General features: G+C 43.1%; 1 protein-coding gene across 1 annotated transcript; it reads right to left on the bottom strand.

The window, feature by feature from the left end:
- Positions 1-4742: 4742 nt before the first annotated feature.
- On the bottom strand, positions 4743-11608 carry LOC146180585 (uncharacterized). The gene is made up of 2 exons (XM_084576086.1): positions 11407-11608; positions 4743-4949 (listed from the first exon to the last, which is right to left on the bottom strand). Exons 1-2 carry the CDS (start codon positions 11582-11584, stop codon positions 4837-4839), a joined length of 291 nt encoding a protein of 96 aa, XP_084432212.1. The 5' UTR covers positions 11585-11608; the 3' UTR covers positions 4743-4836.
- Between the last annotated feature and the right edge of the window lie 4315 nt (positions 11609-15923).

The raw sequence follows: 15923 nt of genomic DNA, 5'->3' as shown, positions 1-15923 counted from the left end.
TTTAATTCTTTCTTACCGAAGACTACCGCTGAGTGGAACCACCTTCTACCCCATATCGCCTGCATTGAAGACGCATCATCTTTCAAGTCACTTTACACCAAGTATGTCATCGAACAGGCATTTGCATCATGATTTTTGCGTATTGTAGACTTTTTAATGTGTTTTTTTTTTACCTAACCCCTCTATAACATCCTGCAGGCACTGAGGGTATTGTAATAAATAAAATAAATATCGGGCCATTGCTTCTGATTATCGAAGGTCATTGAAACACGTCGAGTCAAGAAAGCTTTTTTTTTTTTTTTTCGGAGCACACTTCCATCATTGTTAACTGACAACGCCAAAACTCTTTTAGGACATCCTTACTGTTGCCAAGTATAAAGGAATAGGTCTAAATGATAGCAGCGGCGCAGCTATCCATCCATCACAGTGTGCGGAGTAGTGTGCGTAGTCAATCACAGTTTGCGGAGTTTTGCCACCGGTCGATCATTCTGTCTCGTTTTCTCTCTCACAGTGGGCTCAGGTACTCACTTATGCCTTGTCTAAGGCTCTTTTAAGCGATCCCATCTTTCCTTTCTCTCTTTTCTCTCGGTGAAATATCCGTTAATGGACTCAAATGTTTTTGACAGTCTTGTGTAGAAAGTGTAATTAGTCATTTAAAGGTTTCATTGTTTTGGAAAAATCGATGACATCAATTCTAAATTTTAACGAGTACAAGAGTATATTCTTCTATTTACTTGAGTGCATTGTTTTCGCAGTCTTTGAATTCGATACAGCTGTCAGGAGACTTGAAAGAGGTACAATATTCAAATCTGGAGGCGCTCATTTATTTCCTAATTACAGAAAAAATATCATTATTAAGTTTTGCATGCAAAATATTTTAACATGCCATATATTGTAATCTTGAAAATAATTTTTTCGTAATCAGCATGGCTTTCGTGAAATCATTTTCATGTGAGACGCACCTCGTTTTCTTTAGCCATGGCTCAATTTGACGCGGTAGACAAGCGAATTCTCATTGAATGGATATCCCTAGATTTCCGTAAAGCGATTGATCTCGTTAACCCCCAATCACATTTTTTAAGGTTCAGCAAACTGAACATAGACCTGCATATTATTTTATGCATCGAGTGTTTCTTGTGAAACAGAATTCAATTCGTCACTGAAAATCACACTGATTCTTTACCGTTTTCTGTACCTTCAGGCGTGCCTGCCTCACGGTTCATCCCTTGCTTCGGTTTTTGTTGAGGATGTATAAATTGACGTGTTTGTTAGAGACCACTTGCACCTTTTTTTTTTTCAGCATTTTCTCAAATTTACTCATTTCCACCTTCACTTCTTCGGGGAAGTTGTAGCAATAGACAGAATTACTCTGCCTTGAAAACGTGCAAAAAAAAAAATCGATCACTGAAAACCGAAACGTTTATTAAAAACTTGAGCAAGAACACTTTTTTGTTGTACCGCTCTAATCACTAGTGGTAGTGTCCCTCCTTAGTATATTTGATTGAGCTTAAATATCAGGTATAATTTACTATCTCACATTTCGGTACACACAGCGACAAGAAACTTGGCGAAAACAAAATCAGTAATCTTAGCACTGCATCCGTTCATTGTCTGGTAATTGTTGGACGATGGTTAGGCATTTGACAAGTTATTAGTTAGTTGTATTGGAGTTTTATGGCGCAAATGCGACTAAGGTTATCATGCGCCAAACCATATTTCAGTGTGATGTTACGGTCAGCATTTTTTTCGATATCTGTAGTTTGTGTAAAATGCTCACTTATTTAAGGAACCTAAAATTTGTAAGTATTCAACCATTGCCTCTTACCCTAAAAGCAGCATGGAGTGTAATGGGATGTCTTCTTTGTAAAGCGATGTAAACATTTTTCTTAGTTCTTCAAGTTCTACACAGAAAATTAAAGCATGATCTACTATTAGTTCACTGCCGCACATTTCGCGGAGGGGTTTGTCTTGTTTTGTCATAAAAAATTGTCAGTGAGGTGTGTGTGGCCGACGCGTAAGTTACGCATGATTATGTCTGTAAAACGTCCCTGTTGTCTATACGACTTCCATTCTACTAAAAATGACTTTTCAGAATATAAATTTGTTATCATTGTCCTCTATCCGAAAATGGCTAGGGACCCGGCAGAACTTTATGTTGTATTTTCGAGCTGTGACTATATCTATGTTATGTATGATGTTTTCTAATAAAGGTTCTTCAGCATTTTTTTGCTGTAGAGCAGTGGGCATGCTCAGAGAATCAGTGTAGATGACTGTTGTTGTTTTTTTTTGTTTTTTTTTTTTTTTACTATGCTCGACGACAACACATATGGCGTAACATTCAGAAGTAAAAATCGAGGCGCACTCCGGCAGTCGTATCATCTTTTCTTTTTTTTTTAGTTTCAACATTAAACTACTGCACTCCCTACAATGCATTGCTATTTATAGCCATCTCTATCAAATTCGATGTAGCACCATATTTTCCTTGGTGTACAAAAAAAAAAATTTGTAGCATGCGCTCCTATGGTCTTTTTTTTTTTCTTTTTTTTTTCGTAGATGAGTGAGTGGAAAGTCACATACTGCAGAGGGGTTGTACCTTGGAGGTAGAGGGTCATTTCTTGGTGCAATCTTAGGTAATGACTATAGTAAGGTTAACTTTCCATTTATCTTCAAAGCGCGAAGTATCAACGTCTGATAAAATGTAGTTAGTCGCAGAACAGCGTTCTAGATGAGCATTTGGTGACAATGGAATGGTGGCAGAGAGGTTTAGGGAAAGCACTGATTTGAGGACGTGTGCGCACATCAGTGTAGTTATGGGGTCCTGTAGTAGAAGTTACATAATGACTGGCTACAGGGGTTGTTCAGTACGCTTAAGATGATAATTACAGGCCGAGAATATGAACACTTTCGAGTCGTTTCAAGTATTGTGGTCTTCCTAAGCCCTACATATATATGCACCCATATTCTAACTTAGAACGCACCATAGAGCGATAGATTTGCGAAAGGGCTGCTCGATCACACCCCCACCGTTTTCGAGAGAGCACTTTTAGGACTCTAAGGGCTCGGACAGGATCCTATTTGAAATCGTTTATGCGAGGTAAAAGCAGAGTTTCTGTATTTTGTTTTTCAAACGTAACGCCTAAACATTTGCACTCTTGTATTACTGGTAATTTGGCTATCAAGTCCTGGAGAATCAAGGGACAAGAAGTGGAAGCTGTGACAGATTTTCTATTCTTGGGCTCCAAGATTACCCTGGAAGGAGACTGCAGCCATGAAATTAGGAGACGCCTGCTTCTGGGAAAGAGAGCCATGGTTAGCCTTGACCGCCTAGTAAAGAGCAGAGACTTTACACTGCCAATCAAGATCCGTATAACTCGTGCTCTGGTCTTTCCAGTTGTGATGTATGGATGCGAGAGTTGGACAGTGAATAAGGCTGACTGCCGAATAATTGACGCATTTGAATTGTGGTGCTGGCAGAGACTCTTGAGAGTTCCTTGGAAGGCCAGAAAATCAAATCAGTCGATATTGTCGACCATAAACCCTGACTGCTCATTGGAGGGTCAAATTGGTCATCTGATGAGAAGAGAGGAGTCGCTGGAGAAAGCTTTGATGTTGGGAAAGGTTGAGGGTCACCGGAGAAGGGGTAGGCAGCGAACGCGATGGTTAGATGGCATCTTCGAAGCGCTGCAGATGAAGTTATGTGATGTTAGGAAGATAGTGAGAGACCGGAAAGCGTGGCGTGATATGGTCCATAGATTCACGAAGAGTCGGACACGACTGAACGACTGAACTGAACTGAAGTGTCGTAGCGCGGAATCAATTCGTAAACTTCGCCTCTGTGAGAACACTTCAGATACAGCTTTTTTTCATGAGAGAAAAACTTAAATCCATTCTTGGCTTGTTTGTTTATTTAATTGATTTATTCAACGTGATTTGTACTTGTCTCTCAGAGGCAGATATACTGGAGAAGGTGCATGCTATATATAGGTGTTCGACATAAAGATTATACTTTATGGACTTGAGGATTACATTAACTAAAGAATTAATACTTACTATCAAAAGTGTTGTACTTAAATGCACCCCTAAGGTACGCCGTTCTCTTTGGTAAATGTGATGGGAAAATTATGCCTTGACGGGTTCGGAATGTGGGGTAAGCCAGTAAGTCGTCCAAGCAGTTCTGCATCCCTCCGCAGACGCCTAGGTCTGCTAGGTCACGGATGATACGGGACCTCCACGTGGTATTTTAGGCCCTCTATAGGTCGAAGACACCGATATAGTGCTGCCTGTCAATGAACGCTTCCCGGACCGGGTTTTCGAGACGGACAAGGTTTGTCAAGTGAGTATAAGCCATTTAGACGCGGTTTACTACAAATACGTTTGACGCAGAAAGATTTTTTTATATATATTTCGAAGGTAATCTGCATGTGTTAGTGTTTCAAATGCAAACTTGTAATTCGTAGTACCTTGCATTAATTTGTCACGTGCTCAAGAAAATGGTGCTACATAGGAATCACTGTGACTACGCTTTCAAAAATTTTTAAGCGCAACAGATACGACACACAGACAAGATAGAAATGCGCTTCCTTTGCAGCGAATGTTCGTTTTCAAATGGAAGAAAAACGAAAGGTTGTACGCTTGAGTATTCATTAACCTTCACGATTCAGTAAAATACCGACGTCCAGTAATCAAATCACGTATTGACGGACGGACAGCAACCAAAGGCTACCACAAAGGAACTGCCAACAAGAAGTGCAAAACATTTTATTTTTCAACTTCTCCAGCAACAATCAGATCTTGCAGAGAGTGGCCTTTTAAGGTAAGAGCAGAGGTGTTTTGTTACTATGGCAGCCTCTTGCAGACACTGGTGTCCGGGTCACAAAACAATCCCTTTTTGCATTCACTCTTCGGAGGCACACCCGTCGCAAAAGACAAGAAGCAAGACTGTCCCTCATCTGCGAGTACAGGGTAAAGAAAAAAAAAGCGAAAGGAAGTACATTATACCGGAGCTGAATTATGCTAATGTGAAAGAAAACATGTTTACAAGCAGGTAATTCAAAGCCCAATTCCGCGACGGCGCTCCATCGCGAAAAATTCCTTTAGGAGTTACGTCTTCTTCCACTACATCAGAAACAGCCACATATTGGATGTCAGCACATAGACCTGCCGCGTCGGGACCCATCGGGACCCACCCACGCGCGGTAGAGGGTCATGGTGGCGGATCGCGAATCACGGTAAGCTAAACCTTTCTAGTACCTACCAATACAGATACAGTAAAATCGCTAGACATGTTTGCTGAATATTGATAGTCTGCCTTATGTTTAAATCTTTATCTCAAAAACACGTCAATTAGAATATCGTCCTTTGCGGTTTTCTTGGCACGTTCATTGAGCTACTTAACGCAGCACGCGACACAAAATTGATGAATGTGTTTCCGTGTACAAAACTAAACAGTATCCTTTTTTTTTTCTAACGCGAAAGCATCATGCGGCTCACTGGCAAAGAACCCCTGTGCCGTCAAGAAAAAAAAATGGCATATACACAGTCTAAGGACCTCGCTCGAAAATTTCAAACACTTCACAAAGCTCGCGTGAACGTGACGTCACATGTGAATAAAACATGGCACGTAATGCAAATGAAGTCAATCGCACCTCTTGAATTATTTACTATAAACTAATGAATTTACCTTGAAGAATTATTAAGTTACAAGGGGGACGTAACCCTTGCGTTGAGAGCTCACCCCTCTACCGACTAAAGGCCAGGCAAAGTGCGCTTTCATCACTTGGTAGCAAGCGGGATTTATATTTAGGTCGTGTGGTCGATGAACTTCTCAACAAAACTCGAGATGAGACATTAAGGCTTTCGCATATAAAGCACATTTGTATTCTTAGGAGCCCTCGGCATATTTGTTTATTTTGAGCAACACCGCGGGCATTACAAATCCGTATCGTAATGCCTGAAGCATATGATGCTACAAGGAAACTTTAAAGAGGCCATACTGGGCGGGAAAGTTTGTAGCATATATTCTAAGAAGAGAACGTGGATGAAAAAAGCATTAAAAAAAGCATAGCCCTTATAGGTAGAACCATGAAGCAAGCTGATAGCTTTTGGTTGTGTTCACAGCATGTTCGTAGCGTTTTATCCTTAAGATCATTCAGACGATCCGGAATACTACCTCTTATAACTAACTGCAGCGGTGGCGTAGCGGTAGAACATCCGCCTCGCATGCAAGAGAACAGGGGTTCAAATCCCGGTGCCGCGCAATTCTCCACCGGATGAAAAAAAAAAAAAAAAAAAATCCGCGTGTCGATGGAATTGCATACACAGGTTTGGGGTGCGACCTGATGCCGGTGAACACCTCCGGCAACGCACTCCCTCACCGGAACAGGAGTTGGCCACCCTGGTGCCGTAATTGGCCGCAACCTCCTATGATAAGCTCCATAAAACCCCGGCCCTCAGTCACCAGCGGCTGCGAAACAACTGACCACGGCGGCGGTCAGACCTGTGACGCAGCAGGGGGTGCTAAGAAAGCCTGGCTCCGCTGGACAGGCCGCCATTGGAAACTGACCCTGGCAACGTTTAATGCTAGAACCGTAGCTAGTGAAGCTGGTTTAGCAGTGCTGTTAGAGGAACTAGAGGGCATGAAATGGGATATCATAGGGCTTAGTGAGATTAGGAGGCCGAATGAGTCATATACTGTACTGAAGGATGGGCATGTACTGTGTTATCGAGGTTTACCAGAGAGGCGACAACTAGGAGTAGGTTTCCTTGTCAATAAGTATATAGCGGGTAATATAGATGAATTCTATAGTATTAACGAGAGGGTTGCAGGCATCGTAATTAGGCTTAATAAGCGGTATAAACTGAAGGTTGTACAGGCCAAGGTAGGGAAAAAAGAGTCAGGAGACAAGGCAGTAGGTGACTATGGCATTGGTTCTAGGAATAGCAGGGGGGAGTTACTAGTTGAATTTGCAGAGCGCAATAACTTACGAATCATGAATACCTTCTTCAGCAAACGGAAGAACCGGAAATGGACATGGAAGAGTCCTAACGGAAAGACTAAAAATGAAATCGACTTCATAATGTGTTCAACCCCCGCCATTATGCAAGATGTAGAGGTAATCGGAAAAGTGCGATGCAGTGACCACAGGATGGTGAGGTCCCATATTAGCCTAAATCTGAAGAAGGAACGCCACAGATTAGTAAGAAAGAAACCGATCAACGAATTAGCGGTGAGGGGGAGGGCAGAAGAGTTCAGGATCTCGCTACAGAATAGGTATTCAGCTCTAACTGAGGATGGCGACATTACCCTAGAGGCAAGGAACAATAATTTCAGAGATATCATTACTGAGTGCGCGGTAGAAGTAGGTGGTAGGATAGTTAGAGAGGATACCGGTAAGCTGTCTAAGGAGACGAAAGATTTGATTAAGAAACGCCAGAGTATGAAAGCTTCCAATCCAACAGACCAGATCGAATTGGCCGAGATATCAAAGCTATTCAATAAGCGCAAGGTGGCCGATATAAGGAAGTATAACATGGCGAAAATTGAGCATGCTGTAAAGAACGGGGGAAGCCTTAAAGCGGTAAAGAAGAAATTGGGCATAGGCAAAAACCAGATGTATGCGATAAGGGACAAGGCGGGCAACGTCATCACTAATATGGAAAAGATAGTCAAAGTAGCTGAGGAGTTCTATACAGATCTCTACAGTAGCCAAAGTAGTCAGGACCGTAATGAGATTGGCGGTAGGGAAAAACAGTCAGACGTTCCACCAGTGACGAAGGACGAGGTCAAGAAAGCACTAGAAACTATGAAAAGGGGGAAATCAGCTGGAGAGGATCAGATAACTACAGATTTGCTGAAGGACGCTGGGGATATCGTGCTAGAAAAACTGGCCACCCTGTATACGCAGTGCGTGGTGTCATCGACGGTACCGGAACCATGGAAGAATGCAAACATTATCCTTATTCACAAGAAAGGGGACTCTAAGGACCTTAAAAATTATAGACCAATCAGCTTACTGTCTGTTACGTATAAAGTATTTACTAAGGTAATCGCTAATACAATCAGGACAACCTTAGACTGCAATCAAGCCAAGGATCAAGCAGCGTTTCGGAAACGGTACTCTACTATCGATCATGTCCATACCATCAAGGTGATAGAAAAATGCTCGGAATATAACCAGCCCTTATACACAGCATTCATTGATTACGAAAAAGCATTTGACTCAGTTGAAACCTCGGCGGGGATGCAGGCATTGCGAAATCAGGGGGTAGACGAGCCGTACGTGAAAGTGCTGGAAGATATATACAGGGGCTGCACTGCAACCATAGTTCTGCATAAAGAAAGTAACAAAATTCCCATAAAGAAAGGTGTTAGGCAAGGAGACACAATCTCCCCAGTACTGTTCACAGCTTGTTTAGAGCAAGTATTCAGAGACTTAGAATGGGAGCAGTTAGGGATAAGGGTAGATGGAGAATACCTCAGTAATCTGTGATTTGCTGATGACATTGCCTTGCTAAGCAACTCGGGGGATGAACTGCAAATAATGATTGATGACCTAGACAGGAAAAGTAGAAAGGTATTCTTGAAAATCAATATGCAGAAGACTAAGGTAATGTTCAACAGCCTCGGGAAGGAACAGCAGTTTACATTAGGTAGCGAAATACTGGAAGTAGTAGGCGAATATGTCTACTCAGGACAGGTAGTAACCGCAGATCCGCACCATGAAAAGGAAATAACAAGAAGAATAAGATTGGGATGGAGCGCATTTGGCAAGCACGCGCAGATTATGACTAGTAGCTTACCGGTATCGCTCAAGAGGAAAGTATACAACAGTTGCATCTTGCCTGTACTCACCTATGGGGCTGAAACGTGGAGGCTAACCAAGAGAGTTCTACTTAAGTTGAGGACAACCCAGAGGGCTATGGAACGAAAAATGGTAGGGGTAACATTAAGAGATAGAAAGCGTGCAGAGTGGGTCAGAGAAATAACTCAAGTTACCGACATTCTAGTAGAAATTAAGAAGAAGAAATGGGCATGGGCAGGACATGTAGTGCGAAGAGAGGATAACCGATGGTCGCTGAGGGTAACAAACTGGATTCCAAGGGAAGGAAAGCGTAGCAGGGGGCGGCAGAAAGTTAGGTGGGCGGATGAGATTAAGAAGTTCGCAGGGGTCAAGTGGATGCAGCTAGCACAGAACCGGGTTAGATGGAGAAATATGGGAGAGGCCTTCGCCCTGCAGTGGGTATAATCAGGCTGATGACGATGATGATGATAACTATATAACGAGTACCTGTGTACTTTCTTTTTCAAAATTGCCGAATTCAGTGAACTATGGCTCTGCCTAGTAACTCTTTACCTTGCACAACATGTCACTGGATTTCTCGCTTTTTTGTATCTATACTGTTTCATGATGCCGAATGGAATTAATTTAGCACTCGTTCCTTTGCGGTCTGTGAGTGTTGGCTATGTCAAATCCTCCAAAACTGTGGAATAGTATGGTAAATGCTGCCGCTAGATGAGGTTGCAATAGAGTTTTAATGCGACAGCATTAAAGAGGATATTACACTGAAAATCCGATGTCAGTTTCAGTTTTGAATGAAAAGCAAAATCACGGGCATGGCGTTGGCAGATGGCGAGTGGCACTTTACATGGCCGATCACTCATTCTTCGATTGTTTTTGCGACTTAACGAGACCACGTGATATCAGTAAGCCGGGAAGAGCTGCCAACTCGGCTTGGTCATTTGGGTTAGGATGGTTTGGTTTGTTTCGGTTAGTGGGGTTTAACGTCCCAAAGCGACTCAGGCTATGAGAGAGACCGTAGTGGAGGGGTGCAGAAATTTCTACCACCTAGGGGTACATTAACGTGCACTGACATCGCACAGCACACGGGCGTCTTGATTTTCGCCTCCATCGAAAAGTGGCCGCCGCAGCCGGAATTCTGAGGTGGGATGGCGGATCGATCTTCGTGTGCTCTTAAATCCTTTGCTTCTTATAGGCCACGCAGGCACGTTCACGCACCATAGTCAGAGCTGATGGGCTTTATATGCGGGTTGGTAGCCTACGCTGTCACGTCATACCCTTAAAAACGGAGCTTAAGTAGCCTTCCCCCTCCCCTAATTTCTATTAGCAGTTTTTTTTTTCAAGCTATGACGGCGGCTGGACGTTGCATATCTCTTTTACTCCCGACAGTGCGTCGCTGTTCTGTGCATGGCTTGTTATCATCAATCTATTATTTATCATTGGACCTTCATCCACCTCTTTCTGCGATAAAGAAAACTTCGGTATCACTATCTGGTGCCAACCTACGCGCGTATCATTATGTTATAAAAAGCAGCCACTGAGTGGGGTCCCTGCATCTAATTTTGTAAAGAGGTAGAGGAGAACAAAAATATAAAACGTTCCTTTTTGAAAGGGCACTAAGAATACAGACGTCGTACCAAGCAGAGCTTATAGGCAATTTTGAGATGAGCATGACCCAATGTATTTTTTTTTTCGAAGTAGTGTAGGGGATTTCTTTTCTTTTGATATCGGACTTGTATACACAAAGCAAGGCCGCTTCCCTGTTGTTGTTTTTTCTTTTACTTCTGAAGTAAACCGAAACAAACACAACTCACGGCATGAAATACTACTGCAAATAATATTATTTTAAGGATTTTAATCAGGGTGGTTCAATCGCGGTTTCGGACATTTCTCCCATTTCAGCTATCAAAATCTATATAGTCGAGGCTTTCACAGACCACCTGCGGTGAAGTGTGTCCCCTGTGCTCGGTTCCTATTAGGCCAATTATATGAAAGTGGCAGAGGCAGCCTCGGTATATGATAGTTCATGAGAATGACCCTAGCGGCAGCAAAAGCACCACTTAACACATTGTTATATGTGCTGTGTAGAAGAAAGATCACACTCAGGTAGGTTTTATGCGCACAAAAAGACAAGGGAGACAGGACGGAGCGCATCCTGTCTCCCTTGTCTTTTTGTGTCGTCTTTTTGTGCGCATACAAGCTATCTGAGTATGAACCAACTGTCCCCACAACGCATATTACTGGAAAAGATCACATGTTGTTTATTTCGTATTTTGACAAATTCTACATAAATTTGAGGCCAAGACAGAGCCTGCAAAGAAAGCGAATTCTTTAACTATCATCATCCGATCGCCTCCTGCAACTTTCCTTCGCAGCCGTACTCTTGCACTTAAGTACCTGTTATTGCCAATATTGATTCTTCATTTGAAAGTAGCTTTAGAAATGAGAGGTACTGTAAAGATTACAAGATTTGAGCATTCAAGATCAGTTCTCCTCAAGCAATCGACCCGAAAATGTCGAGAACTACTCAAATGCTGGGCATTTTAAGTTTTAATTTAGGCCACAGCTTAGTGTGCATCGAGAGTAAATGGGAGAGGGAGAGTGTCACCTAGTTGCTCAATGCAGGCTTCGCAGCAGCCGCAGACGCTGCCTTCCTTGCTGATGCGGCCGTCGCAGTTCTCGGCCGACACCTGCGGGCAGTCGACGGTGTCGCAGAAGCCGGGACGACACACGATTGCGCCGGCAGCAGCCACCAGAAGAAGGACCACGCACACACGTAGCATCATTTTGAAGATACACTGAAGAGAAGAGAAACAGGAGCGCAACACTGCTTACCTAACCCACAGGAAAAGGAAACGGCGGCGCCGCAGGAAGTTTAGCACATCGCAAACGGTAAGCGTATGCCGGCGGCGGCTTTCCGCTGATACTTCCTCTTTGGAGCGCGCATTGCGTCCGCTTTCCACGGGAGTGGGTTTGTAGCAAGCAAACTGAAGCGGCTGTGTGCAAAGTAAATCAGTTTCCAAGCCGACGCCCACCATATTAAAAGGTCATTTTCTTCGTTAATAAAAAACTTTTAAGAAACATTGTGCATGTAACTCAGTCATTTCGACTCATATATTTCAACAGTCCCTGGGCTCGAGCACATTTACTAAACAAAAAAATATTGAAATTCAAAAGGACCTTCGACTAAAAAAGAAAAATCTGGTTACCAAAATTCGCCTGTGATTCCCATTTCTATCACTGGTGCATGCTGCAAACTGCTTGGACATGTAGCCACCACCGTTGCCAATTTTCTCGAGAAAGTTTCGTTCTTTTCTTTGTTTCGTCGTTTCCTTTCAGCGTATCATATTCATTCGATACCTGATTTCTGTTATAAGTACTCTACACCATTTGCTTGATAGGTCATCAGCCATGAGTGTTTTTTAGCCTTTTCAGGCGCATTTGATCGGATTTGTCGAGATTTTTTCTTAATTACGTACATGATGTCATCTAAATAGTCAATAATCTAGACACTTTGATAGAACGCTTTCTGAATAATAAAGTCAGTATTCTGTGTATAAAAGTTTCAAAATGATCACGACAAATAAATCAATCCAGCGAAGCAGACAGCAAAGGATAAGTATGTTTGTTTCCGGCTGAAAATGCTGCATATGGTTCCACAAAATTCTGAGATTGAAAACCAATTTCTTAAAAATAAATACACCGCGCGTGTCTTACATATGTGCATAAACGGTAAAATTACAAACCTTCGCTAAGGCGGTAAAACGTGGGTAGTCATTTAAATGTGTCATTATTAAACAAATAGGTCCGTCTGCATCACTTATACCGTCTATATCTGACGATAGCGTAACACACAATGTGCGATGCAATCGCGTATGACTGGTCTTATCAGTTGAATTCTGTTGTTTCAGAGAACTATAAACATGCGTCGCAAAAGAAAACAAAAGTCATCAAGAGTACCGCAGAGATTACACTGGAGAAAAGGGAAAGCCTGAGATTGGCCGCTGCACATTGTGTGCCTCAACATAGCTTTTTCTATCAAGGCCAGGGCTCGTGCTGCACAGTGGGAATTTCATGGCGAGCATTTGTTCCAGTGCTCCTTCAAGTGGGGGATTGGGCGGCACGGCGTCGCTTCTGTCGCGTGAATTTCTCATAGCCAAATGACATCTTCATTTAATTCGACTGTCGCGTGACCTTGTCACCTGATACTCTCATAGGGAAGTGACATTTGTGACCCATGACTCAGCACTTTCTGTGACCATGTCACGCCTATGACTCATCACTGTCTTATTATAACACAATTAACAATGTTTAGTCATGATTCTGATCATGACTATGACAAACTATTATGACTCACATAACAATAATATTGAAGCGAATATCGTTTATGTTCCACATGTACACATTCAGACATGGCTGCTAATTTCCCCATCTATTGACCTAATATCAAGCGTTACGTTCCGCTTCTACATTTTGCTTCTACTTTTTTGTGGACGTGTTTGGAGCCCACATAGCCTAGCAAGGCTTTCGCTCTAATAATTATCCACAGCGGTAATCACATACGGACCATCGCCCCCAACCAAAAGCGTGAAGGGGAAATGTATTACGGCTGTATTACGGTGTGGAAACAACGTTATTCGCGTTATCGACGTGAGTGCGAAATGCTCTAACAGTCACCCTGCTGCCGCAAGCGAACTCTTGTTTTAGTGCTCCCGTTTCAGCTGCATTAGTTGTGTTCCATTCTTCGTTAGCAGTACATTACAAATGCCAGTCTCACAATAATAACAACGCAAAAAGAACCAATAGCTCCAAAATCCTCAACAGCTGGCGCTCAAGGATGCAAGGTATAGCACCGCTTCGGAAATGACTTGCAGTGAAGGCCTTCTGACGGCTGCATAGTGATCTTTTATCAAAATGCGTTGCAATCCTGAGCAGTCAAGCGCCCACTCGAGCGTCACAGCTTCCAGTCAGTCATCATAGTCTTCACCCTTGGATGGCAGCCGCTGATGGCCTCCGGAACCGACGGTCATTTTCACGATAATTGGTTGTGAGAAAAGTGGCAGAAACTATTTTTCTCAGTGTCAATATATAACAGCGCTTTGAGAGAAGATATAAAGGGAAATGTTGTGGACGAGGGGCTAGAAATACTATAGACAACGGCATCGACATAGTATCGATCACTTGGGATTCTTTAGCGGAGTCTGACGTAGCATAGCTGCACATAGCATTTTTCTTCCGCCACTGCCGCTAGTCGATAACACGGCATTCTTCATGCACAGCTGCCGAACGCAACAGAAACGGACAGCAGCGTGACTTGTGCAGGCTTGGACCCGAGTTGGCAAGCTTTACGTAGCTGTAAAGGCAGCACCCAGTGGAGTGCTTCAGCGTTATGCCTATTCGTTAAATGGAAATAAACTGCGGCTTCGAAACGAGTGGCCAAAACTGTAGGCATGCACGAAACGAAGCCCCACAAGGCTCTTGATTCATTTGACGATAGCGCAATTATATCAATATCCTTTACTCATATGTGCTAGCTTTAGCTGGTGATAACGTAGAAGAAAATGAACGTACAAAATATAGGAGGGACGGATTATATGTTAAAGTTAATGAAGTTTAATGCATAAACACACACAATGTAGAAGGGCTGGTTACAGAAAACTACTTGACATGTTAAAACAGCGCTAGAAACACGGTCAGATAAAAAGACAAACACACATTGCGCTGATGTTTGTCTTTCTATCTGTCCGTGTTTCAAGCGCTGTTTTAACATAATGTCCAACGAACTCGCCCAACAAGCCACTTTACTTGGCATGATTCCATGCAACGAACCGCTCGCGCACAATCTCAGACACACACTCTTCGTATCCCCCGTTTCTCCCACTGCTCTCTCCGCACTAAGTTGACGTTCGGCTCTCCGTCAAAGTTGACAGTCTCGCACTTAAAAGTAACACATAAATACGCCCAGAAAAAAACAAACACAAAGAGAGAAGAGACGGGCGCGTGCAAGTGCCTCCCTTCCGAGAAATGTCGGGGTGGGAGCTGTCCCGCGTCCAAGCCAAGGACGCTCCCTCGGGAATCAGTAGCACTGCTTCGGTCCCATCGCGCACACGGACTCTCGCCATAAAATTAGATGAATGGCCGATTCGAAAAGTAAACACACCAATTGAAATGGACGCTCGCAACACTTGCTTACATATGGTGTTAATGTTTTCTAAATGATATGTGACATCAATTTGCAGCAAAATGACTTCAATTTCAAATTGAAGCTGCCAACACTATAAAGTTACCTTTCCTACACATGTGTGAGTTGCCATCTTCTAGTGTGCCCCGCAATAGCATTCAAGACGCCCAACACATCTTCGAATACTGTAAAGAGGAGTTGGAAGCGAGGCTTTTCCAAACGAAACACGTAACATATTACGCTTTCAAAAGCAGCCGCTTCCTACTGTGGAACACGTTTTTTATTTTTATTTAAGCGTACCAGGACTTGTTATTCCTAAACGATGTACACGCCGATTACTACACCATGGCGGCCGTGTCCTTTTCTGGTGAGCGAGTGCGCTTGCCGGCTGTGGTCACCAAAATCCTGCCGCCCCTTAAACCTGGTTATGCGATTCTATCGGCACAGAGACGTTTTCTTATTTTTTTTTATTCTGTGTGGAATTGACCAGCACCGAAACTCGAACCGTGGCTCTAGTTGCACGCGAAACGGATGCTCCAGCTCTACCCTTTCCTTTATTTGGTAACAACGCAAAACCGAACCAGGCAGCGTACGAAATAAAAACGGCATATCTCAAATATCTGAATGTACCACTTACTCCAAGAGGAATGCTTAAACTCGAGGACAACGCAGAGAATGGTGTAAAGTAAAATGTTAGGTACAACGTTAACAGAGAAGAAGCTTGCAGAGTGGGCCGGAGTACAAACGCGTGTTATTGACGTTCTAGTCGAAATCAAGAAGAAGAAATGGGCATGTGCAGGATCATGTAAACCGAAAGCAAGAAAACCGATGGCACCTAAGGTTGACGGATCGAATTTCAAGGCTGAGGCTGATAAAACTTTGTTCACAATACGTGGGAGGAATAAGGGAAGTTAGCTAGCGTGCCGCAGGCCGTGGAGATTTTT

Source organism: Amblyomma maculatum, chromosome 8 (genome assembly GCF_055883805.1).
Source record: "Amblyomma maculatum isolate TAMU_Amacu chromosome 8, ASM5588380v1, whole genome shotgun sequence".
Classification (NCBI taxonomy): Eukaryota; Metazoa; Arthropoda; class Arachnida; order Ixodida; family Ixodidae; genus Amblyomma; species Amblyomma maculatum.
This window is presented reverse-complemented; position numbering and strand designations above follow the sequence as displayed.